The sequence below is a fragment of the Scophthalmus maximus genome, chromosome 16 (genome assembly GCF_022379125.1).
Source record: "Scophthalmus maximus strain ysfricsl-2021 chromosome 16, ASM2237912v1, whole genome shotgun sequence".
NCBI lineage: Eukaryota > Metazoa > Chordata > Actinopteri > Pleuronectiformes > Scophthalmidae > Scophthalmus > Scophthalmus maximus.
The window spans coordinates 6,944,906-6,968,963 of record NC_061530.1 but is presented as its reverse complement, the minus strand read 5'-3'; the positions used below and the strand labels follow the sequence as shown (position 1 = coordinate 6,968,963).

At 43.0% G+C, this 24,058-nt stretch overlaps 1 protein-coding gene across 2 annotated transcripts in view; it reads left to right on the top strand.

The window, feature by feature from the left end:
* Positions 1 to 24,058, top strand: part of cacna1g (calcium channel, voltage-dependent, T type, alpha 1G subunit) — a 215,155-nt gene that overhangs the window by 77,403 nt on the left and 113,694 nt on the right. For both annotated transcript variants that reach the window (XM_047327653.1, XM_047327654.1), the window contains 2 exons: positions 8,649 to 8,760; positions 20,436 to 20,569. In XM_047327653.1, the coding sequence (XP_047183609.1) occupies positions 8,649 to 8,760; positions 20,436 to 20,569 (246 nt within the window). The remainder of the gene's footprint in view (positions 1 to 8,648; positions 8,761 to 20,435; positions 20,570 to 24,058) is intronic.

Here is a 24,058-nt window from a genome sequence, read left to right as displayed (position 1 = left end):
CCCTCCACTCTCCCTGCATATTCATTTATGTAGTGAGGCATGCTATTTGGCATCGGTTGCCAATGTGTGTTCAGAAAAACCCTCAATACCGTCGATTACGCGGTCGTACATGAAGCTGGATCAGTGAGCAGGCAACTCGCCCACGTCCCTTTTGGGTTTGGGGGCCCTGAGAATGTTACCTAATATGTCCAGCTGCTGGTTTACTGTTTGTTTGTAGCAATCAGATTGATATCAGTCAGGGCCACAGTTTGCTTTCATCATCATCTGGCCATGGCTGGTGGTCTTGGTCATATCAGTGGCGACGACTTGGGTCTCCAGTTTAGTCTTATTGCACGCTTTAGCCCCTCGTGGCCCCGCCCCCAAACGGAGTGGACATAAAGGCAGTTTAAATATCACATAAACATCTCTTGCAAACATGTGACGGAAGTTTGCAAAGAGCCCAGTTTGGAAACTAGACTTTGTGCATCTTTCCCTGGGCCCTTATCCAGTAGGAAAAAAAAAAACTGTCAAAACACTAATAACACACCTTTCCCACCTAAACCTGTTCCCTTTCTTTATCCCCTCTCCCATCTGTCCATTTCCTCCTGCTGCTGCAGCTCGGCCTGCCTTATGCTGCAAATCCCACTGACAGCTTTTAATGAGGGAAGGCACGGACACACACACACACACACACACACACACTGTGACGTATGGTTAAATGTCACTGCACCTGTCCCAACCTCCAGCTCAGCTTCCGAGCTGCGTCCCGTGCCGGGGCACCTTGCACCCACCCCTGCCGGGCTCGGCCTTTGTCGGGCTTGAACTTTAATTTAGGAAAAGATGCCTATTTTTTTCCCTGTGCACTTCCTCTGTGACAATCGTCTCTCTGCTTTGATCTGAATTCCTTTCATGAACATAATTAGGAGTCGTGGTGCCATGATTTCAACAGGTTGCGTCAAGCAGTCAGCCCCCGCTGCACACTTGTACAGTAGGCAATGCCCATGTCCTTCCAGCACGTTTTCGAATCCTAATGAATTTTTCTTGTTTGAATCGGAGCTACCGATTGTTAAGTCAAAGTAAATCGGAGGAAATGTGTTATGTTAGTGACAATAAAAACCTTTCTTCTTTTAAATATTACATAAAGTACAGCATTGGAGAGTTATCATTGTTCAGAACAGATCAATTAGAAGAAATGAACACTAATTTGGGGAGAAAAGGACTTCATTCAAGTGGGATGATCTGTCCATGCAGCAAGATGATTTTACTTGACAAGAAATCTTGAAATAAGACATATTCATGATCAACTCAAGAATATACCATGAATTCAAAGATAGAAATAAGTACATAACATTTTAAAACAAGGTCATTAATCTCATATTTCCAAATCTTAAGATTTAAGAATCGTGGCAAGCACAGAACAAGTATCCGACCTGCCTAGTCTGTTTATCTGACTTGAGCTGTTTCGGATTCTGATTTGAGTCTGTTGGTCATTAAGTCGTCCGATCAAGCTTCCGTCCAAATGGAAAATTTGTGAAAGAACATATGAAACATTCACCTTGGTCATGCTAATATTATGCACGTCCCTCATACGAGTCAGAGGCGGAAGTTCTCCAGTCGGGTGCCACTAAACCATTGAACCATTAAAAGGTCGCCAGTCAATATTTGACTTGAAGCCGTGAAACCGTGAAGGAGAAACACTGTATTTCTGATATGTCTCTCAAATTCACGCTTTATTTTGAGGAGCGTTACAGTATTTACACAGATGTTTTTGTCTGCTCAGTGTCACCTGTGGAGCAGAAGTGTCAGTGGACAATTTAGTCACGTCTCACCTGCGTCAGCATTCATTTGCCAACTCCATCGATCCCGTTGCACTTTGTTGCATTTCCCTCGTATCACTCCACCAACTCTTCCACCTCAGCCATGGAAAAGAAGACGGCTAATTACAGATCAATGAGCATCTATCAGCACTGTATCACTTATGTGCCATAGTGTTATTGCACAGGAGAGTTTTTGCAGCAACTGCTGAGGAGAAGTGGAAGTGTTGATCCACTTCCTCCCCTTTTTATTCATTTTTTGGCTTCATGGAGCCTGAAGGTTGTCAAAATCAAGTTATTCTGCACTGTCTGTCGCTCGTTGCACAGCTCGTCTTTAAAGTTGTATGACGTGAAATATTCTATATTCCAAGACTCAACAAAGCCACTCATGTTTCACACGTTTCCCCAAGATTAATTTCAAATACAATTTCTTATTTATCTTTACTTTTTTTGCTTCTCTTTGGAATCTTGGCGACCTCCTGCAGAATTTGAAATAGAGTCACGGAGGTTTGAACAGAGCCTGTCTGCACAGCGTGAGTGTGTACTGAGTGGGTTGGTGACGTTATGCATAATGCACATGACAGCTGAGAAGACGTGGCGCTTACAGTCACTAATGAGGCGGAGCTCATACGAAGAACACTTATGTATTTTAGCTCTGGGATTCATCGTCACTGTAGAGGTTATTGATTGACAATTATTATTTATGAGGAAGTAACTTTGCATTTGCAGTCTGTAAATATAAAAAAACAAAAAACATGACAGCTTTACTTTTTTAATTTATCTCAGTCTTTCCACCCATATTTATTCCTGAATAAATTGGAGGTGTGATATAGATCGTGCAGTTTCATAACCATGCATCATTATATATCTGAAGATCAGATCAGATTCGAGAGTGAGAAAAACAGGAAGCTCTCATCAGTTAAACAATCACTGATAGTTCCGGTACCTAGTGTATGTGACAGAGAGAGATTTCATTCTCAGGTAGATTAATATAAATATATATTAATATAATATATATACACATATACATTTGATATTTTAAGAAATACCATAGTGTCCGGGATTCATTCTGGCTTGGCGAGGCTAATGTGCAACAAGTGTAGGACTGATCTATTATTCATGCTCAAAGTGTCTATTTGGGAGATATAGATTTTTAGAGAGAGCATACGGAAAGCCAGGGCTGCGTGTTATGGGTGGACATGGAGCAGAGACGCATTCGGAACCACGTCCTGTGCGAATTATAGTCAACACAATGAATAATATCTATTCAGAGAAGCTTGTCTGCGATTGATCGCTCTTGCGATGCGCGTGTGTGTGTGTGTGCACCTCGTCTCCATGCGGATTCGTTTCCCTTCTCTCATGAAGGAAAAAGTAAGGTCTGGAGAAAACTTGATGAGACGAGCTGAAGCTTGATTTTTTGCATGAAAACTTTGCTCTTTTGAATCTGCTACGCACTTTCTCCTTCTTTTCATGCTACCCCTCTCTGTTACACACTTTCAACAACTACACACACACACACACATGTATATAGTGTGCGCACTGTTTCTCCTCTTTGTTGCTTGTGTCCTCGTGTCTGGTGTCAGATCATTAGTGGACAGAGTGAATCAGCAGTGGGATGCAGCAGAGAGGCGGGGGGGACAAAAGGCTTGCATATTGTTTTTCCTTCATTAGGCAAGAAGAAAGGGACTTAAAATCTGTGTGTGTGTGTGTGTGTGCGCATGTTTGGGTGCGAGACACAAAAAGTGTGAGACAGAAGACCCCATGAGAGCAGATCACAGAAAACTTTTTGAGGCGTTGATGAGTTTGATAATGCCGCCTCTCTGATGGAAGCCTGGTCGTGTAGGTTGGGTGAGTTCGGTGGGTTTGTTTGTGTGTGCGTGTGCGTGTGTGTGTGTGTGTGTGTATGTGTGTGTGTGTGTGTGTGTGTGTGTCTCTTTGTGTTTTGTGTGAATCTGTGGTGTGGAGCTGGCTTCTTCCTCTCTGGATTTTGACAGAGCATATCCATGTGTGTCTTCCCTCTAATTGAATCCATCCCTCAGGGCGTCACCGCTTGTTTATATGCTGACACCATGAAGGTGTGTTGGCGTGTGTGCGTGCGTGTGTCTGTGTGTGTTCGTGTCGAATGCATAACACTGCAAACACTCTCCTTATTGTTTAATTATAGCCCACCAGCTGTAGAGGCAGGGGAAGAGAAGATGGCAGGAGAGGAAGAGTTATTGGTTACATTAGTCAGATTATTCATATTTAATGTTTTGCTCAGTCGCCATCCTTCTGCTATCATCTTGATTACTTTCCGTGCAACCTTTGTCTATATGCTGTTGAAAGACAGCCAATAAACAATGCGTGTCGTTAACCTTTATCAGTTGACACGGTCTGAGGGGCGCCAGTTAAATCGGCCTGCCTTTTTATATGCATTCCAAGGGCAGCGAGTGTGACTTTACTCAGCTGCTTTTAGAGTTTAGACATGCATCCTTGCATCGTCAGTAGGAATCAGAGATGAAAATCTACTTCCATTGTAAGTCAGAACTCTCTGTCAAAAAAATGTTGTTCCTCTGCTTGTTTTGAGCTCCTTTATTCATATAATACATATTCAATATATCAGGATCAGAGATTTAATTACTTGTAATGCCTTCCTACAGGTTGTACTATTCACTAGCTCTAGCATTAGAAAGTGTGGTGTCAAGTTGCAGCCACAAAATCTATTCTTTAGAGGAGAGTCAGAAACATCAGTTACACAGCAACATTCCTCTAACATTAGCTGATCATTTGCTAATGTTAGCCACCGAAGCTAAAAGGTCATACCAAACCAAGTAAGGCTGTAGCAGCAAAACCACTACTAAAAAGTGTTACGTTTAACAGACAAGTCCCAATTTTATTTCACTTTCATGTCTCTACCGATATCCACTCCCTATTAGCTCTGTTTTTGGTCTCCACCTACTTCTGACTTTTTAACTTTTTAAATGTCTCCACCATGCTCTGCAGCTGAGGTATTGACCCTGCAAGTCTGTGGGGTGCGTAGTGCACAGTGTGTTTGTAGAGCGTTTTTGTTGAAAATATTGAACAGAAACAGTGTACACCAATGAGAATTAACTAAAAAGGTTCAGCTTTAAAATCAAAAGAATGAGCTGAAAGGAGTTCCGTAGATTCCAGGTGAACCACTGTGGCAGTTTAATAAGTCTCACATTCAAGTAATCCTGAGATTAACTGTTAATATATATACATATTAATTATATTTGCCATAAGCATACTTTTTTGACTGAATATAAGAGAAGATTATGTGGAGATTAGTAAAATGTATGTGGATTTTAAAGATTAACATTTATTGTTTCTCCTTTTGAAAGTTGCTCACCAGTAACTTGTCAGTCTTCCAGTGTGTCCAACTCGCCAAACCTCAACCTTTTCCATCTCAATAGATTTATCACTGCAGTGCGTTAGCAGCCTTGCTAAGTAACAGACCATGTAATGCCACCAGTGAACCACTCTGTCCATAAAAGCAGACACTGATGATGCTCAGCATTAGTATTTATGTTGACTCTTGACAGTAATGACTAGCTTTTGTACCACGGTGCCGAGTGCCAAGGGCCAAAAGGTTCATCCGATGATTCGTGATGACTTTAGAGAGTTTTTGGCATTCGGATTCTTTCTCCTCTTCTTGCTGCATTATTCCTGTCCGCTGATAATAAATACCGGAGGGGAGCATCAAATATCTTGTCCGAGGTCTTGGACAACTCTCTGACTCTAAATCATTACACCGTGGACCAAGTACAGAATGTTTCTAATCCTCGTTGCAAAAACTTCTCGTGTGAGTCATTCCGCTTTCTACTCTTTTACTACTCTTTAATAGAAATCATATTACGTTTTATCTCTTTCGACTCTTAATTGAAGACAGCACAGATCTTCATATTTTAGCAGTTATACACTGAGTCACCATAATTCCCCCCAAAACCCTGATCATCGACTACACCAGCTCCTGCCGTGCTGCAGCTGCAAAATGCTGAGAGGCGTCAGGGTCAGGGAAACAAATGTTGTGCAACTGGCCCTCATATACTGTACATCAGTATGTAGTCTGACTCCATACAGAACCACAGTAGCTTTCTTGTACAATACACATACACCGCTTATGTTCTATGTTCTTGCCATTATAGTCCTCATTGTACATTGTTATTTCATGATTTGCTTTGTATGTTAATGTGAACGTTGTCAGGCTGACTTGACGAGTATATAAGCCATGTTTATTTGGAAATGGTGTGGTTCTGATACAGTATATTGAGAAGGAATAAAATACTGAGTAAAACCATATTATAAATGTCAAAATTCATACAGTTTAACAGTGACATTATAGAAGCAGAAGAACATTTGGAAACATTCCAAATCCCTGGCTGATTCATTGAAATTGAACATATGCTAAATTAATAACAGCACACACTAAATTAACCAGTCCACTATAAAAGCCAGTTGGCCATGAAGGCTACTGGATAGTGAAATTAGGTCAAAATACATATTCATACAGAGCCGTTGTAGAGTAGAAGATATATTCTGGTCTATGAGTAGCACAGAAGTGCTATAACCTAATCAAAGATTTCATATTAATGTCATATTTCTGGTAGAGCAGGAAATAATTCTGATTAAATAACCCAATGTAAAAAGTAATAGTTTCATGTTTTTTTTTTTAATTGACCTGGTGGTCCATGTTCCCTAGGGTCCCGTATGTGATTTGCATTGTCTGCAGCCTGGTTGGGCTCGTTGATGAACTGAAGCTCTCCTGAACTAAAACATTCTCAGCGCTGGTGAAGCTAAACTATGTCCGTGATTTACAAAGACAACCCATGCTGCTCATTACTTTTAATCAGCCCCACCTTCTCCGCCCTTAATTGTGAGCTCGTGCAGATGATACCACCGGGTGTCAGCAACAGTTTGCATCCCCCAAAACTTCCAGCGCCACCGCTTTCACACTATACAGGTCTGATTGTCTGAGTTTGTTTGTCCTGGTTAATGATCCCACTCTCCATACTGACTGATCTTTTTAATTGCATCCCTGTTGGACTCGCAGAACTTTGTGTGCATCCTCAAGTGGGTGACATAATCCTGTGCTGCCTTCCAGACTCGAACAGTCTGCATCTATTATTCAGGAGGTCCTCTTCAATACTGTATTGAAACTCGCACAGAGTATCACATTTTCTGGCCCCGTCTCTTGGAATTACATACATTTTAATTGGATGACTCTGAAGCACAAGATTTATGTCTTGTGCCGATGTTCAGGGCCAATGCAGGGAGCCGCGCGACCTTTGTTTAGTGATGTATAAAGTAAAGGGTTTGGAGGTGCGGAAGGTGGATTAGCACCGAAGAGACTAGTTAATTCACCCTCGCACTACAACAATTGAGGCGGAACCTTTTCTAGATTCACACACGAATACCATGCTTCCCAATAATGAAACTGTGTTTTGTGAGAAACTAGTACGTGGTGAACATAGCCTGGAAACCAGTCCTGTTGTCTCAAAAAGGTGTCTCGGTCCCCCACCAACCCTATCCACAATATATTCCTAATTCTAACGAATTGATCAATAGATATTTTTTTGGCCTTTTTAACTTTTTTTTATGAGAGGGACAGCAGCGATGACAGAAAATGTGAAAATGAGTGAGCATGGTGGCGGAGGACATTGTGATTCATAGTTGCCACTTTTCAACCCCAAGTTACCAGGGTCACCCATAAATAAATTATTTAAATAAATGTTCTTGCATTACATTATTCATTCACTCAAAAGACTCACGTCGGCCTCCAAAATTACTTGAGGAGTGATGTACAAATATGGAGCTGCCTTTTTTAAGATTCTCTGCTTTGCTCTCTGCTACATTCTTTTTTTTTTTTTTACAGATATGTTACATCGTCTGGTTTTCTGCTTCGGAACTCCAGCCTGCTACTTTTGAGCAGGAAAAAAGAAAAGAAAAGAGAAACCTGTTACAAACCGTGGGCTTTCATGGTGTCGTTCGTCGTGCAGTTACTTTTTTGTGCCTGCTGCGGGACCATGCTGACCCAGCTGCATTATGGGTCAGCGGGATGAATGAGCAAGGGGCGGCTAATGCGATAAAAGATGGACAGGTCGTTTGTCCTCACAGCCGGCGTGCACACTTTAACACTCATACACAGCTGAAAAGAAGCAGCATTCTCCTCACACACTTGGATGACAAACGGTCTACACTGTTTAACATTGTTTACCAGCTGTTTACAGGGTGCTCACCGTGGAAACGGTAGCAATCTAATCCATGTGGGTTTGTGTGTGTGTGTGTGTGTGTGTGTGTGTGTGCAGGCCACATCTCTGTCATAGCGTGTGTGTTTATCGAATAAATATTCGCCTAATCTGTGTTTATTCTCGTCACCGATTGGCGTCGTGTAGCTCAGACTGCCATTCGTTCTTAACCACATTAGGAATGCCCGCTTCGACCCTGTGGTCAATCAAATATCATGCGCTCTGCCTCAAATGTCTTCACATTCATTCACTCACAAGTGTCATCCCTCTTGGTCTCTACCTCTACCTCTCAACGGTCCCTTTAAAGTGTGAATGCGCGGCCTATACTAACAATCTGAACCCTTTCCAACAGGCCTCACCCTGTAAACCAGACAGATCCTGGGTTAACAGGGTGGAATGGGAACAGCCACTGGTTTCCTCCGTGGCTCATCTTCCCTCTCAAAACCATTTTTTTGATAGGGAACCTGACTGGGAGAGCCAAATGTGCATCACGTCGTCAGATAAGTTCATGAATTTGAATGAGACAAGGAGGTCCCTGGAAAAGCAATTTTTTTGTGTATGCATGTATGAATGTTTCCTTCCTGTGTTATATTCCTTAACGGCTGTCCACATGGTTTGAGCGTGCGTCCATGCTGGTGATCCTGCTGAACTGCGTGACACTGGGCATGTTCCAGCCCTGCGAGGACAGCAGCTGCGACTCTGACAGGTGCAGGATCCTGCAGGTAAGACCTCACTTGTCTTGATTTTTTGTCTCTTTGTCATTCATCTTTTGTTGATACAGAGAATCTGTGGATAGTTTGTTTTAATCTTCCACAAAACAAGAGGGGGTATTTAAGTATTTTGCCTAAATAATGGCTTACCTATCGATGCATTGTGGTAAAGGGATAGTGGTAGGGGTTAGCGCCTTATTTTCTGTTTCTAACATATTAAATGCGGCTTTGGTAGTAATGCAAGTGCTTTAAGCACATTTTTGAGGAGATATATGCAACAAATCGTTCATTAGAGTTTTTAAGTGACTCAGCCGAACGCTGATTGTCAGCCGTGTTGAAATTATCATGCATTTTTATTGAAAGGGGGCTCTCCAAGAATCTCCCAGTGTACACGTCCGTAGTCTGATGTGTAGCCCCAGGTCAAGCTCAATGCATTTTGAGCAGTTAACTTGTGGGGAGCGTTTTTGCACACCAAACTTTAAACCACGGTGTCTGCAGGCTGTATGTTGTCTTTTCGTGTTCAACATTCAGTGGAGTGTTCCTTTAAAGTATGTCAGTAGTCATTGTCAGTTACATTGTTAAGTTAATTTCACTCGTGAAAGTTAAACAGAACACATAAAGGAAAAGAAGCACTCTTTTACCAGGAGTTTACGTTAGCCTTGCACTCTTAATTGAAAAATGTTGATTGAACTGTTTCGTAGCGGAAAGTGTTTGAGGTGTGCTAAGAGTAAAACGCATGAATCACCGGCGTCTGTTTATCTCTGTTGACCTTTATTTAATGAGACAAGTACAACCCTGCGAGCAAGAAGGAAAAAAAGGAAAACCACAAAGACACAATACGGAAACAACATTCCCGCACGCAGATGTGACACTAGTCGATAAGGACAACAAATGCAGAGTAATGGCTGGAAGTCAAGGCAGCGGCCATTAGTGCGAGGCAAAATCACTGTCTGCGTGGCAGACTGGACGCAGAGAGCGGGAGCTGATTTGTAAAAATGTCTAGAAACAATTTGTATATTTCCCAGCATATCTGGCCTCCGCAGCCCCCTCCATTTGAAAAAATAAACGAGTAACACAATTGTGTGGAGGAGTTTCCATTAATTCATAGACCTCCTTCAACCTAGCAAACACTAATGGATGAGAAGGGTTTGTTGTTGTTGTTGTTGTTGTTGTTGTGTTGTTGCACTAGGGAATCGAGCGGGGTGAGGTGCAGCAGGATACATCTGTGTTGTCTGGCACTGCTCATCTTCGGCCGCGAACGGATAATGTGCGATTTCCAAATCGACTGACTCACAACAAGGGTCCTCTGATTTTCTTGTTCATCTAGTCGGTGAAAAAAGAGCCGTTTCGTAGAGCCCCCACCATTACTGTGCTTTTTCGGTTATAAAAGTCAGTTAATGGGCAAGACGTTGACAGATCAGATGCATTATTCAGAAAGTACATTTCTCTTAATGGATGCATGAATATCTTTTTTTCGCTCATGATATCAAAACATTGCGCAAAGGCTGACAAAAAGGGAAAGGAGAGGAGAGCGAAGGGAAGGAAATGAAATGAGGAGAATAAAGGCATTAAAGGAAAGACCATGAGATGAGAAGGGAGGGAAGAAAAGACATGGTAGAAAATGAGGATAAGGAAGGGATGATAGAAAAGGAAAGGTGACAGGTGAGTTTGGAGAGTAGGATGGTTCTGAGATGAAAACAAGAAGCGCAGCGAGCCGAGGAGTCGAGGCTTCCGGTCTGCTGTTGCTAGGGCACCCTGCGCCCATTCGCTCCTTCCCGTCCCTCTGCTCAACAATGTGAAACGGGGTCTCTCCTCTCTGAACCTGCGGATGCATGTGGAGGTTTAATGTATTTTCACTAATTCCTCACTTCCTCCATTTCAATCCCCCCAAGTCGATACTTTATGAGATCGTAAAAGCACACAGCCTGTCGCCTCGACGCTCTTGTTCCGCCTGTGACCCATCTCACACGCTCTGTGACACACTGACTCTTCAGTTGTCCAACTGTCCGCATGCTCTCATATCTTTCTTTTCCCCACATGCATTCTCATCTACTCCACCTGTTCAGTGGGGAGCCTGGTCTGACTGTATACTATTACATACATTACTGTATGCAATGGAGTAGAGTACATGATGGCTTTTGGTGGCACAGTGTAGTTGGGACAGTGATTTTCCTGTCACAGAAGTAAAAATCGTCTTGTTTACCTCAGCCTGAACAGACACGGGGCACGGACAGTTACAGTCCCACTGCACCAGAATCAGCTTTTATTCTACTGGAGTTAACAGGAGTCGTAGAACTGTGATAAGCATTGTGAGTACTTCAATAAAGTTTATTTATAGAGCACTTTTCCAGCGACATAAGTCACAAAGTCCTTTGCAGAGCCACATAAAAAAAAGTACAAAGCCAAAATGAAGAACACTTTATAAATTACTCTAGAAATACATATGTGTCCTCTGGCACAACACTTAGTGCATCTGTGCTCCGCAGTTACATGTGTCAGGTCCAACGCGGCCCTTGCTACTGTAGCACTGGGGCTAATGAGGGGAGCTGGGCCAGGCTTCTCCATGGCTCTCCTCTCTGATGCTCGCTAAATGAGCTCTCATCTCCTGACACAGCTAATGGCGCCTGCGATGATCACAGGCCACTGTGTAGCTGCAGGGTATAGAAAGAAAGTTCACCCCTGCTCTCTGTGTCAGTATTGTTGAAAGGTTTGCCCTGAGGCTTTTTCTTTAGTGTTTCTCTTAATGACACTCGAAAGACATTTTAAAATCCGTCAGATTAATCACTGCATGCCATTAAATCTAATCATTGATGAGAATTTTTATTTAATGCACTACTTTACTTCTTCTTCTCCTCTGAGGCTCAGTCTGCCGCTGCAATTCTATGTTTTGATTCAAAAAGTAATTTGTCTTCAAAATGGGTAGTTTAAACAATTTTAAATGACTTGATTAGAGTTGAACAAACAATCACCGTGATGAATGTAGTTTCCTTGGTTGACACTCTTGTCCAGTTTACGCCAGCACCAACTGTTACATGTGCAGCTGTATGTCAGTGTCTGTCAGACACTTGGTCTGGACTAAAATGCCTTCAGAGCTACTATGCATTGCCATTACATATATTTGCCATTACATATATAGATATATAAAATGTATTGTGCCCGGATTCATTCTTATAACTTAGTTGATCCTCCACCATTTCATCAAACACTGTGAGCTGACATTTGTAGTTTGGAGCAGTTGACCAATCACAACAGACTGGGCCAGCTGGCCAATGAGAGCAGACTGGGGCTTTATCGAGAGGTGGGGATAAAAAGAAATCCAAAGGTACGGTCAAATTGTCAGTAGTTTCACCACGGCAGACGCACGTTAATAACATTCACTGTCGCATAATGACATAGTTAAGTTTAGTGGAGTCAGATTATCTTAGAGCTGTTGGCCTGACCTTTGTCCTATGAATCCTCCTTTACACCTTTCCTTGACCTCATGACGTTTTCCATTGAGGTTGAGGAATAGTAGATAGGAAAAGACGATAGGACGGACCATCCACCCCAGGCGTTTTAGACAGTGGGTGAAAAGAGGAGCTGCAGGCCTTTTCTGAACATTAGAGCATGTAAACCTTTTCAAGTGGTAACCCAAATCAAAAGTATGAACCTGAATATGAGCATAATATGTCACCTTTAGGGAGTTAGTGAATAGTTTCAAAGAACTGTCGAAATCTGGCTATTCTGAGTAGCAGCTCTAATGTTAAATAATGTCTCTACTTACCCTGAAGGAGAGAATTCATTGAAAAACGTTCTGCTCTGAATGCTACAGCGAAAAAAAAAGAGTAACCTTCCGGCAGCTACAGTAAAAAATGATGTCTTTTGGAAGGATAATAAAATGATTGCCAATACAATGGGAACACAGGGTCACTCAAAGATACACAGAGAGAAGGAGGGAGAGGAGTTGGCAGGACAAAGTAGCTGTAGATTTAGACTCCTTGCTGAGATGGAGCCAAAGTGCTGCTGCCACATGGAACTACTGCAGGAGCTTTCAGGCCCTAGTGGAAAACGCACACCTCGCACACGCTGTGGTTCACCTCCAGGTCCGCCTGCCATGTGTCTTGAGGATGAGGAAATGTCGGGGCTCGTGTCCGCGTGTGTGTTTGTGTGCGGCATTACAGCCATTGGTGGCGAGTGAGCGAAAAAAAGGATCTCTCACGATTTTGTCACGCTCGCTCCTCCTGTGTGGAGTGGATCTGAGCTCAGTGGCAGATTACAGTCAACCTGCTGTATTGTCCTCACCACGAGGCATTCCCCGCCTCCATCAGCCCGCCTGCCCTGTGTGAGTGCATATATGTGTGTGTGTGTGTGTGTGTGTGTTTGCGCATGTGATAAGAGCATCTGACCCCTGTCATAATAGCATTCAGACTTGAGACAGGCAAAATTAGCATACATAGTGGCTGAGTTTTATTTTCAGGAGAGGGTGCAGGCAAATGCTCTCACCAAAGGGAATCTGGTTTTCTGTGTGTGTGTGTGTGTGTGTGCGTGTGTGTGTGTGTGTGTGTGTGTGTGTGTGTACATACAATGCTATCGATTCATTCTACCCATTATGATTTTTTGACATTCAAAAAGTGATTCTTGAAAAAATAAGCTAAATACATGGGGGCAGGTGGGGGGGGGGGGGGTGGAAGAGGAAGAATTGTTCCTCTATATGTTGGTTGTTTGGTGAAAGAACATGGCCCCACAAACAGGGGCTGCATCCTAAAACCCCCTCAGTGAGCACGTTGTTAGATGAAGGTACTCTAACCGTACAAATGGCTGACACACCGCCGCCATTGTAGGTCTATTTTAGGAGACTAACCTATGGGTTGCTTTCGAGTTTAGGGACATATGACCCACGAAGGCGGATGAAATCTGTGCGCTGTAAGGTCACAAACACATGGAATACTTCATGACCTGTGTGGCATATTTTTGAGAATCCTTCTGTTTAAACTGTGAAGGGAGAGGTACAGTGGAAGAAAATGATTGGTGCTGTAATAAGTTCAAAGGAGTACACGTTTCTGCGCAGTGTTTCAGTGTCGGACAGGGCGTAACCAGGACCACCTTGTTTGTGATTCCTCTTTTCGTGTGTACCTGTAATAACACCCAGGGTTTCCCACCGCACATTGCGGCAGAGGCACTCCGAGTGAAAGAAAGACCACCTCCACTAACTTGAGAACGAATGACTACACTTTTATGAGGTGTGAGTCGACTGTTTGAGACATTTTCCCAGTAACGAAACTGATGTTGACATGAGGTGCGTCAGGAGCTGTCAGATTCAGCTCAGCGGTTGAAGTTGTTTGATCGATCACCTCTCACGCTGCCTTTACTGTAATTATTTAGGACTGCATGTCACATTGCTGAAAAACAAAAGAACAAGAGAAACGGGAAAGTCCAGGCACAGTGAGTATCTGTTAAAATGATAAATGTCACCGTCTGTAGCTATGATGATGATGATGATGATGATGATGATGATGAAGGTGGTGGTGGTATGGACCTATTCTGGCATCAAAGCAACTCCATTTGTTAAATCACATTAAATTCAGACGAGGGACAAGTCATCATTACAACCACAAAACATATTGAACTCAGCAATCAGTCAGTGGTATTGTCAGTCTGTACATGGCCCCCCCCTAAAATCAAATAGTCATAAAAGAGGAATGCATGGCTGTATCGATTTCAACAAGGTAAAACAAGTATAGCAATCAACAATAAGATAAAATAAATAAACCAATGAATGAATTAAACATCTAAAGCATATTCCGAGTATGTGGTGCAAAGTAACATAAAGCATATCTTCCCTTATTCTTTGTGAATGCTTGGCATCCACAGGGTGATCCATGTCTGTGAACGGGTACAAAGGCATACCAACTTTCAAAGAAAGCACGTCTTAGAGATGGGCCTATAATAACTTTATCAATAAATGAGAACAACTGCTGATAGAGCAGGCGGTTTGAGAAGACACTGTCTTTAGTGATGAATCCCAATGCAGAGTGATGAACTGCATCTAAAGGGTGAAACTGGCCGCCCGCCCATAAACAGCATCCCCGTAGTGCAGTACAGACACGGAAACTGCTTCATCAAATCTTTTTTGGTCATAAATGAAGGATAGTGCAATTTATTCCCAAAAAGAAAGCCCATTTTCACCCTCAGTTTCTGAGCTGGTTTGCAGAAGTTGCATGACGGCATCTGCCTCATTGGAATTGCATAATGTTATACTTTATTGATTGAAATGAATCCATGCTCAAAGGGGTCAGAGGTCAGGGTCAGCTGGACCACAGACACCAAGGAGCTGGAAGGCTTTCGTCTTCTTGCTGAAGGGCATGTTAGCAGGGTGGACGCTTTTCCTGCTGCAGTTTTTCCGACCGATTGCCTGTTGTCCACCCGAGGCAGCCTGCGCTTGGTCGGGAACACATGGCGGCGTGTGAGTCACGCAGACGGATCAGTCGGTGCACTGATCCCCGATTGTTTGTCAAGAGCTGCGACACTTCATTCTTCGGGCGCCACGCTGTATGAAATAACTGCTTTGACACTTGAAAACGATTGGTGAGTGAGACACGTCGTGTCATTAGGGAGCGTTCTAAGTGCACTCAGCATTAGTGATAAGTGCACTTAGAGCGTAAAGGCTCCAATCAGGAGGTGACGAGAGGGCAAGCAATGTTTGCGCTCACCTGACGCATTGATAACACGCTTTACAGCTTCACCATTTAGGGTTACAGAGTTCACACTGAGAGAGCAAGTGAGTGTGAGTGTGGTCCGCCTGTCCCTAAGGTGTAATTATGTGTGAGAGAGAGGCAAACGTATGCCTAAAGTCATGAACATTCAAATACCCTGAGAAATGACAATAAACCACACGGAAAAATGACACATAATTGCATTCACAAAAAAGTGTACACACACAACCGAACCGTTACGTACACACGCCCACACTAATGTGAGAAATAATCGTAGTAATAGAGTGGTATCACCTCCAGTGTGAGGCGGTGAGGAGAAAAGTGCAGGAATTCCATCCAGCTGTGTGTAGACAGATAAGACTGCCAGAGGGAAACAGACATGATTTTGAAATGTGACAAAATAGGCGGTGCTGCAGTACAAGGGCTGGGAAACTTTCATTGATAAATAAAATATGTTAGCCTTAAATCCATAATGATCATGATAATATGTATCTAATATGAATAAAGTTTGCCACTAGTGTTATATTCAACCAACTCTGTAGCATCACTGAAAGCAGTTTTCACCTCAATAAAAAAAAGCTAGCGAAAGTGCGGTGAAAAAAACAAAACAAAACATAAAACATCTTCGAGTGAATGTTCCTCAGGTGTTGGATGGCAACGTCTCAAAGAGAGTTTGTATTTTTGATCGTGTGGCCAGAAGCATGACTTGTTGTTGTTGCCTGGATGTCAGGTGAATGTTTGCCAACCCTCTCCGAACCCTAACCGAGAGGGTGTGGCTGCAGACCGCCGCAGCTGTGGAGCGCCACCTAGACCGGAAACACGTGTCCTCCACCTTGTTATATAATGGAACCTATTGACATGTTTTTTTAACAATTTTCGTTGGTTTCTGTTCATATACCTGATTACGACAACTTCACTGACAGGCGAGTTGTAGCTCGCAAATCTTCTTGAGTGTTTTTTTTTTGGCGGTTGGCGAACGAACAAATTGGTGCATTACAGCCAACAACTGGTATTGGGTTGTGGATCAGCATCGCTATCATTTACTATACAAAAATAATAATATTAAAAACAAAAAACCCCACTCATATCTTTCCCAATTAGATTAGTTTGTCAAATATACTTGAAAAGGATTCAATTAGGACAGTGGAGCCCCTAAGCTTTCTGCAGACGGACCCTTCTAACCCTAACCCTTGCGATGCTTCATGTCTGCAAACCAATAATGTAGGTGTTCATTAGTTAATACATCAACCAAACTGTACTCCATCATCGATTTTAACAACATGATATGACTCAAATCAAAAATAACTTAAAGGCGCTGTTGTCGTTCTGCGTTCCATCTCCCAGACATCATTTGTCAATGAAACCTTGTCGGCAGTATTGCTTTGTCTTTTGATATTGTGTAGGTAGCAGGTATCACCGCTGATCCTTTTATATATTCATTACAAATAAACCCTTCCATGGTGCTGTCAGAAATGCCTTCACTTCCTGTGCACCAGACAAACCCTGTAAAAACCTACCAGTAAATGACCGTTTATAACAGACACCTCCATTAAGTGGTTTGAGATTGCCAAAGAATATTTATTAACCCGCCATGCCATTATCGGATTTGCTTCAACAGTATTTCTACACAATTCACAGCGTTTTATTTTCAACCAGCTCACCGCAAATGCTCCGCAGTCATTTGTCGGCCCATTTCGCGCTTTTTGTGACTGTCACGCCGCATAAAAGCCAATTTCGCAAGGCTTGTCTGAAAAGGGTTTATGCTGGATGATATAACGTAATTAACTTTTTGTTTTTTGTTTTCACATAATGCAAAAGTGACATTATTCCTTGGAGACGTTCCAAAAGTGGCGGAAAGTTTTCCGGCGGAGTTCAAATATTCTGTGCCTCTCTCTCTTTGTCTTCGAAATGCAGCGATGGGCTAGAAATTAGGGAGTGTGTGTGAGCAACGAGCCGTTCAACAAAGGTCACTGGTGTGTCTTCCCTCAGTAGAAGGCATGTAGCCAGTGAACCGTGTCGATAATGGACACACACACACACAAACACACACACATATATATTTTTCATTTTATAAAAATATATATTTTGTAAATACACAGCTTTGTATTGTAAGTGACAGGGGACCTTTGGTATCTTAGCCTGTGATTGATGTTGTATCTACGAAGCCATTCCAGCATTTTGTGTATGTTAGATCATAATCTATGTTCTTCAGGATCATGCAATATGTTTCACGCTCCACCGATATGTGATGCAAATTTTGAGGAATCAATATCCCTATTGCAGAGCCAGTATTAGCATGTGGCGCTACACCTGTATGCTCCTGTGGGAGTGCCTCAGGCCAGCGTGTGTGTGTGTGTGTGTGTGTGTGTGTGTGTGTGTCTGGATGAGGTTCAGTTGATTGACATTTGATCAATGTCAATTGATCAAAAGTCCCTGAAGGCTTACCCCCATGTTGTACAGTATATCTTACAGTGTTTGTGTGTATGTGTTGTATAATCACTATTCAGATGTACGTACGTATGTGCAGTCTGTGTGTGCAGTAAAGTACACCCACTCTCAAGTCTTGAGAGGGTTTCTTATCTCATAGGCATACAGGCTTTAGCTAATGCAAAGTTGATGAGTGATAACTCCAGAGCGAAAACAAGAGAAATGCCTCCTTCATTGGGCAAACGATAGCAGGGATAGAAGGGGGGTAGTATTCGAGGAGAAGGCAACACAGACATTTTTTGCCCAGCATGGCGGTAAACATCTCTGCTCATCTCTATTTCACACAACACTCGTTCTGTCATGCATCTCGGGTTTGAACATCTGTCAATAGACTCAGTTGTTATTTTCCCAACAGTCTGTGGATGTGCTCAATTATCTATCAATAATTGTCAATCAGCAAAGCATCTTTCGAAGGGAGGGTTTTTAACAAGTGAGAGAAAAAATCTGTCTGGAGGGTAACTGCGTTTCACTGGATGCACACCAAAATCCAAAAATCACACTGAATGGTAGCCATACATGCCAAGAAACATAACAATGAATCCAAACTTGTTTTTCTGTCTTTCACAACAATCACGGTCTTCCGAAGTTGACAACACGGGTTGATGTCAGGATATTTAATAATGGAAACAGTTGCACCAGGATGTGACGTGTCGTGTACTTTGGGCACTCTGATGCCCTACATAGAGAAGTTAGTTCCAGCACTCCCACAGTTCAGATTAAATTTAGATCAAACATTGAACACTGTTTTTGTCCTGCGTTTTCTTTTTTTTGGGGGGAGAGGGGATTATGCACCGCTCTGAGCATCTTCTGCCTCTTTTGGAGTAAACCATTAGTGTGTCAAACATCTGGAGCGGTGCACTGTATGGTGATGGAATCAACCCGGTGCAGCAGTTTGCTAAAGAGACCCTTCCTCTGTTAGGTGGCTTGTTGTGGGAGCTGCCCTGAAGTCCAGTGTGTTGAATGAAATCTGTTGGGTTTTTCGAGGCAGACTACATGACTGCTCTCCAAAGATGGGATGGATGAGAGTTTTGAGTCATACGCACACACACACACACGCACAGACACACACACACACGCACACACACACGGCCATACATTCCCACGTGAACGTGTACATTTTGACTTATGAGCAGTGAGAGGCTAGCTTCTGCCTAAGTTAACAGGATTTGATATATATATACATTTCTGTGTTCATGTTTGGATGACTCGTCTCTCAGTGGGTGTTGTGCCTTGATCTCCTTCCAGAGTTCTTCTTTTCTTTTTCTTTTGATTCCCCCCCCCCCATCTCCAATTTCTTCTCTTCTGCCTTTTTAAATTAACTCATTGATTTTCACATTTCAAGAATTAAGGTCACGTTCCTTTTTATGCCGGTCGAGCTCCCACCCTGCGTGCTTGGATTTGTTTTTTCTTCTCCAGTCCAATACGCGCTCAGACAGCCAGATGAGTGATTAGTGCAATGAGCGGCTTGTTCCAGGTTATTACTTTATGTACTCCCGATCGGAGGCCATTCGTCACTGAGTGTCTGTGAGTGCATTACGGTGGCAAAACCGCCATTAGGCCCTCGGAACTGTGCCGTCAGCGAGCATCTGGTTTTCTGAAGTGTCCTTGAGCAAAACATTAACTCCTTTGCGGATGCCAGGGGGCTCTTATCGCTTTCATTTTCTTTTTCACTTGGGGAGCCTGACCTCTTTATAGCAGGGAATAGATAAAGAGGAAACTTCTGATGCAATTTAATAAAGAATCACGTTAATGGCTTCAGAAGTATCAAATATGACTGAAATAGGGGACCAACTAATACAGCAGCATCTCATAGATTGACATACTGTACAACATCAGCTGTATGTGTAAGGTTCATTGCTCACCATCTCATGGATGGTGTTCGATCAATCGTCATGGCGATGGCTCATCGATTACCACGAAGCCAAAGTGGTAAAATATGTTGTCATGATAATTGGTGTTACTCACTTCCCTTTTCATACACAACAACCTGTTTTCAGACTGCAGTGTCTGGTTAGTCCACCACTCCGGTTCAAAAATGATTGGATAGATTTCTATAAGAGTTTTGTCCAAGTATTCATGGCTCCAAGACGATAAATCCCAAAGTGACTCTTCTGACTTCCAGGCACCATCATGAGGTTGACATTCATGGTAATCTAATGGACTGACATGACGTTGAGAACACTGTTCATTCTTTCCACAGGAAGAACTGGAATAACTTTGATGAAAGTTTTATAAATGCAGCCTCTTGTCACCATCATTTTAACATTTGTTCAAACAGCAAATGCGAACGTTAGCACATTCTAAAATAGATGAAGATATAGCTGGTTGTTTCACTCCAATATAAATGTTAAATAGTGGCAGTAGTTTTTCAATGATGGACTAAACGGTTTTGCTGCGAGACAATTTGCTATTTTTTTTTTAATTTGACTTTCTACCAACCTGCCGGTTGCTTTATTGCACATCCCGGTGATCACCTGGATTCTCTGTCTGTTTTTTTTCGCTCTGCAGGACTTTGACGACTTCATCTTTGCGTTCTTTGCCATTGAGATGGTGATCAAGATGGTGGCCCTGGGGATTTTTGGCAAGAAGTGTTACCTAGGTGACACGTGGAACCGCCTGGACTTCTTTATAGTGCTGGCAGGGTGAGTTTTTGCAGTTACACACGCAATAACACACGCACAAACACACAGGTGGCCAGGCATTTCCATGCGCAAACACTGGAGGCTTGCTCAAGACACATTTTACACACACACACACACACACACACACGTGCAACACATTTCAGCAGTAATGTGCACGTCTGGATTTGGTGCACACATGAACAGAGACATGAATCGAGAGTGTAATAGATTTTCAAGCTTGTAACTGTAAGCGTGTCACTAGATTCCGACAGGCTTGGGGGTCGTCATTGAATTAATTTACCCTAAACGTCCTGTAAAATCCTTTGAACTGGAAATTGGTAGCAAGTGCCCTCTTAAATTCTTAGGCGCTCAGAATCTGTCAAACAGCTGGAGAGAGTGAGGCCAGACTTTGAGATGAGTAAATGCTAATTTAGAGTTCATTCGCTTTACTAGAACGTGTTCTGCACATATGAATCCATGAAGCCACTCAATCACAGATGCACACGTACACACACGCGCGCAGTCATTTGATTAAACATGTTACAGAAACCAGCCTCCTGCTTTTGGTCTGACATTTTCATCACACTACATCCCCTGCTGGTTTTTAATGCCATCCTTCTGCCACAGCTTCTGTTGTCCATCAGTGGGAACAGGACACATTTCCCTCAGTGTGTGTGTGTTTGTGTGTGTGTGTGTGTGTGTGTGTTTGTGTGTGTGTGTGCGTGTGTGCGTGCGTGTGTCCTTCAGCAGCAGAGATGGGATACATTTCACCTACTTCGTTTGCAGTAACACCAGTGAAGCAGTCAAAGGTCGCCTCCTTCGTCTTCTCTGTCCTCGGCTTTCATTCATTCAATTCCTTTACTCCCCCTCTACTCGGTTCCTCTCTATCCATGCGCGGATCGAAGATGATAAAGGCTGCTTCCCCCTTGTTCTCTGTGACTTGGCATCTGATCAAATACCAGAGCACCAGAAGGATCTAGAGGAGAAGGATAACCCTCATTCACGCTCACAACATAAAACCATGTGTTGAGGTAGGCCACCAGTAAGTCAAATGTAAACTGGGCATACCAATCTGTGCGCCTGTAGCTGCTCAGTGTCCCAAAGTGATTGATGTCACCACTTCCAGTCCACAGCCACGCTGAGCACAAGTGCGTTTGTCAGTGCAACAGTTGTGTATATTATCTGCCATTTCAGTATTGCACCTCTCAGGAGCCACAGCAGACAGAGGCGTGTCTTTAATCCTGGCCAGGATATGGTGTCTTTGTTGAGGAAAGCCTGTGAATTGCTTCCCATGTTCAACAGTACACTCCGAAATGCTCTAGTTGCCCTCTGTAGCCTAAATCTTGGAGTCATCAAGTCTTTTTCATACTTACATTCAAAATGATGCTTTAACGAGAAGTTCAACACGTATTGTTTTCACAGCAAAAACCGCATGCAGCTCATTTTTTTTCCTGAACTCCTTTGTCCAGACGGGCTGAACATGGCCTGCTTGGTTTGTCTGCCACGATGTTTGCAACCTGGCGTGTCGTACGCTGTTTTGGCAGATCATCATGTCAACATTACTTCATGCTGCTGGTTTGATCACCAACCTCCTTTGGGAACAAATACTTATTGGAACACACTCATTAAATATTTTAACAAAGTGATGACATATGTCATTGCTTAGAGTAATATTTGCTTTGTTACATGCCTCTGATAATGGCTTTATGCACCCATGCTGGCACGTGTCACAGGTTGCCGACCTCTAGTGGAAATATATAGACTCATGCAACTTGTGATATTGTCAGTTGAAGTAAACCTGGGACTGTTATTACATCCTCCCTACTTCTCCTCACCATGTTTTCCCCTGTCACTCTCTGCTCCCCGGTAAATGTGAAAAATGTCACGAAAATAATATGTGGGAAAGGTGAAGTGCAACGGTGCGTGACCAATACAGAGCGTGAAAGAAAACACGGCACAGGAAATGAAGACTATGTTTCATGGGTTACGCTGCGTTGCCATTTTTGGACAAATTCAACACACACATACAACAAAAAAAACACCTCATTCCAACAGACAGCCCCCAGCCACATGGAGACAATGGTAACCTAGGCAACGGCTGGTTGTCGAGCATTTGTTATATCCTGGCAACGAGTGTTAAGTCTGCAGAGGACGACTCTGATGAGCAGTTTTCTTCTTTCCGAGATGATAATTACAGCTAAGCTGTTTTTTCAGCAGGTCTCCCTTCCTAATCACCTCTCTGTCAGGAACAAGACAGGAGGCACTGCTGGAGGGAGGATGGCACCGAACAGGTGGAGTGTGGAGAAGGAGAGAGAGACGAGCCAAATGTGCAAGGCACGATTTCTATTGTCAAGTGAATGGTGGAAGGAGGAGGGAGGGATGTTGTGCTGCACTCACATGATGCAGATTAGAGAGTAGATACGAGTTTCCCCCTTGAAAAGAACGTTTTCTGGGGATACATGAAACCCGTACTTCGCAATCAGTGTTCAGCACCAATTGCATCATCCGAATTGCCCTCGCAGGCCAGACCCGTCACGCAGACAGAGAATGGACCCACAGATGCACAACCCAGGTACGTAAAATACAACGATTTACTAGCACACTAATAAAGCAAGGCAACAGTGTCCAGTAAGCGGCAGGCAAAAGGGAAATGCGGGAAAACAGGCAATGGACAAAATCCAAGGGAAGACAGGAACTCAGGATAACAGGACACAGGAAAAAAAAACGCTTGACGGCTGAACACAGGGAAGCAAACGATCTGGCACTGGGGTAAGGGGAAGACAGAACTTAAATACACAAGACAATGAGACACAGGTTCAACACATTAGGGCGGAGACAGGTAAGCACATCTAAGACAGGAAGTAAAATAAGACAACACATGGGAGAGCAGAGAATCTACAAAATAAAACAGGAAATGGAAAAGCTAACAGAAAACATGAAACAAACTAAAAACAGAAACTTGACACAGGAACGAGACATGACAAGACCTATTTGCCGGATTTTCTCATCTGTGGTTGACCTTGCGACTCCCAGTTCTCTCTGAGTCTTGGACTCACATTTCTCACTCTTTAGCAGCATGCGTGTGAGGCGCGGAAAAGGGCGATGAGCAGATCCCAGTGTGAACGTAAAAGCTCAATCAGGCTACTTGATAGCATCAGATGACTTGTGGGTGTGTGTGTGTGTGTGTGTGTATGTGTGTGTGTGTGTGTATGTGTCTGTGCACCCTTTATATACTGTATAATCTAGTGGGAACCATTATGTTATGAAAATTGTTCTTCAAATCAAAAGGCTTTTTTGAACTGAGGCTAACTAAGGCAGATCATGATTGCACCCAGGGTTAAATAAACTAAATTACATTTGGAGACTCAGCTCCAGACTGATCTGTTAAGAGAGTGTTTTCGTCAATGAATTTATTTATTTATTAATTCATTGATCGTTGCAGTGCAGCACCAGTCGATAGCCGAGGGAGTCTGAATAGCAAACTGTACTAGCACTTACTGTAGCAGTCAG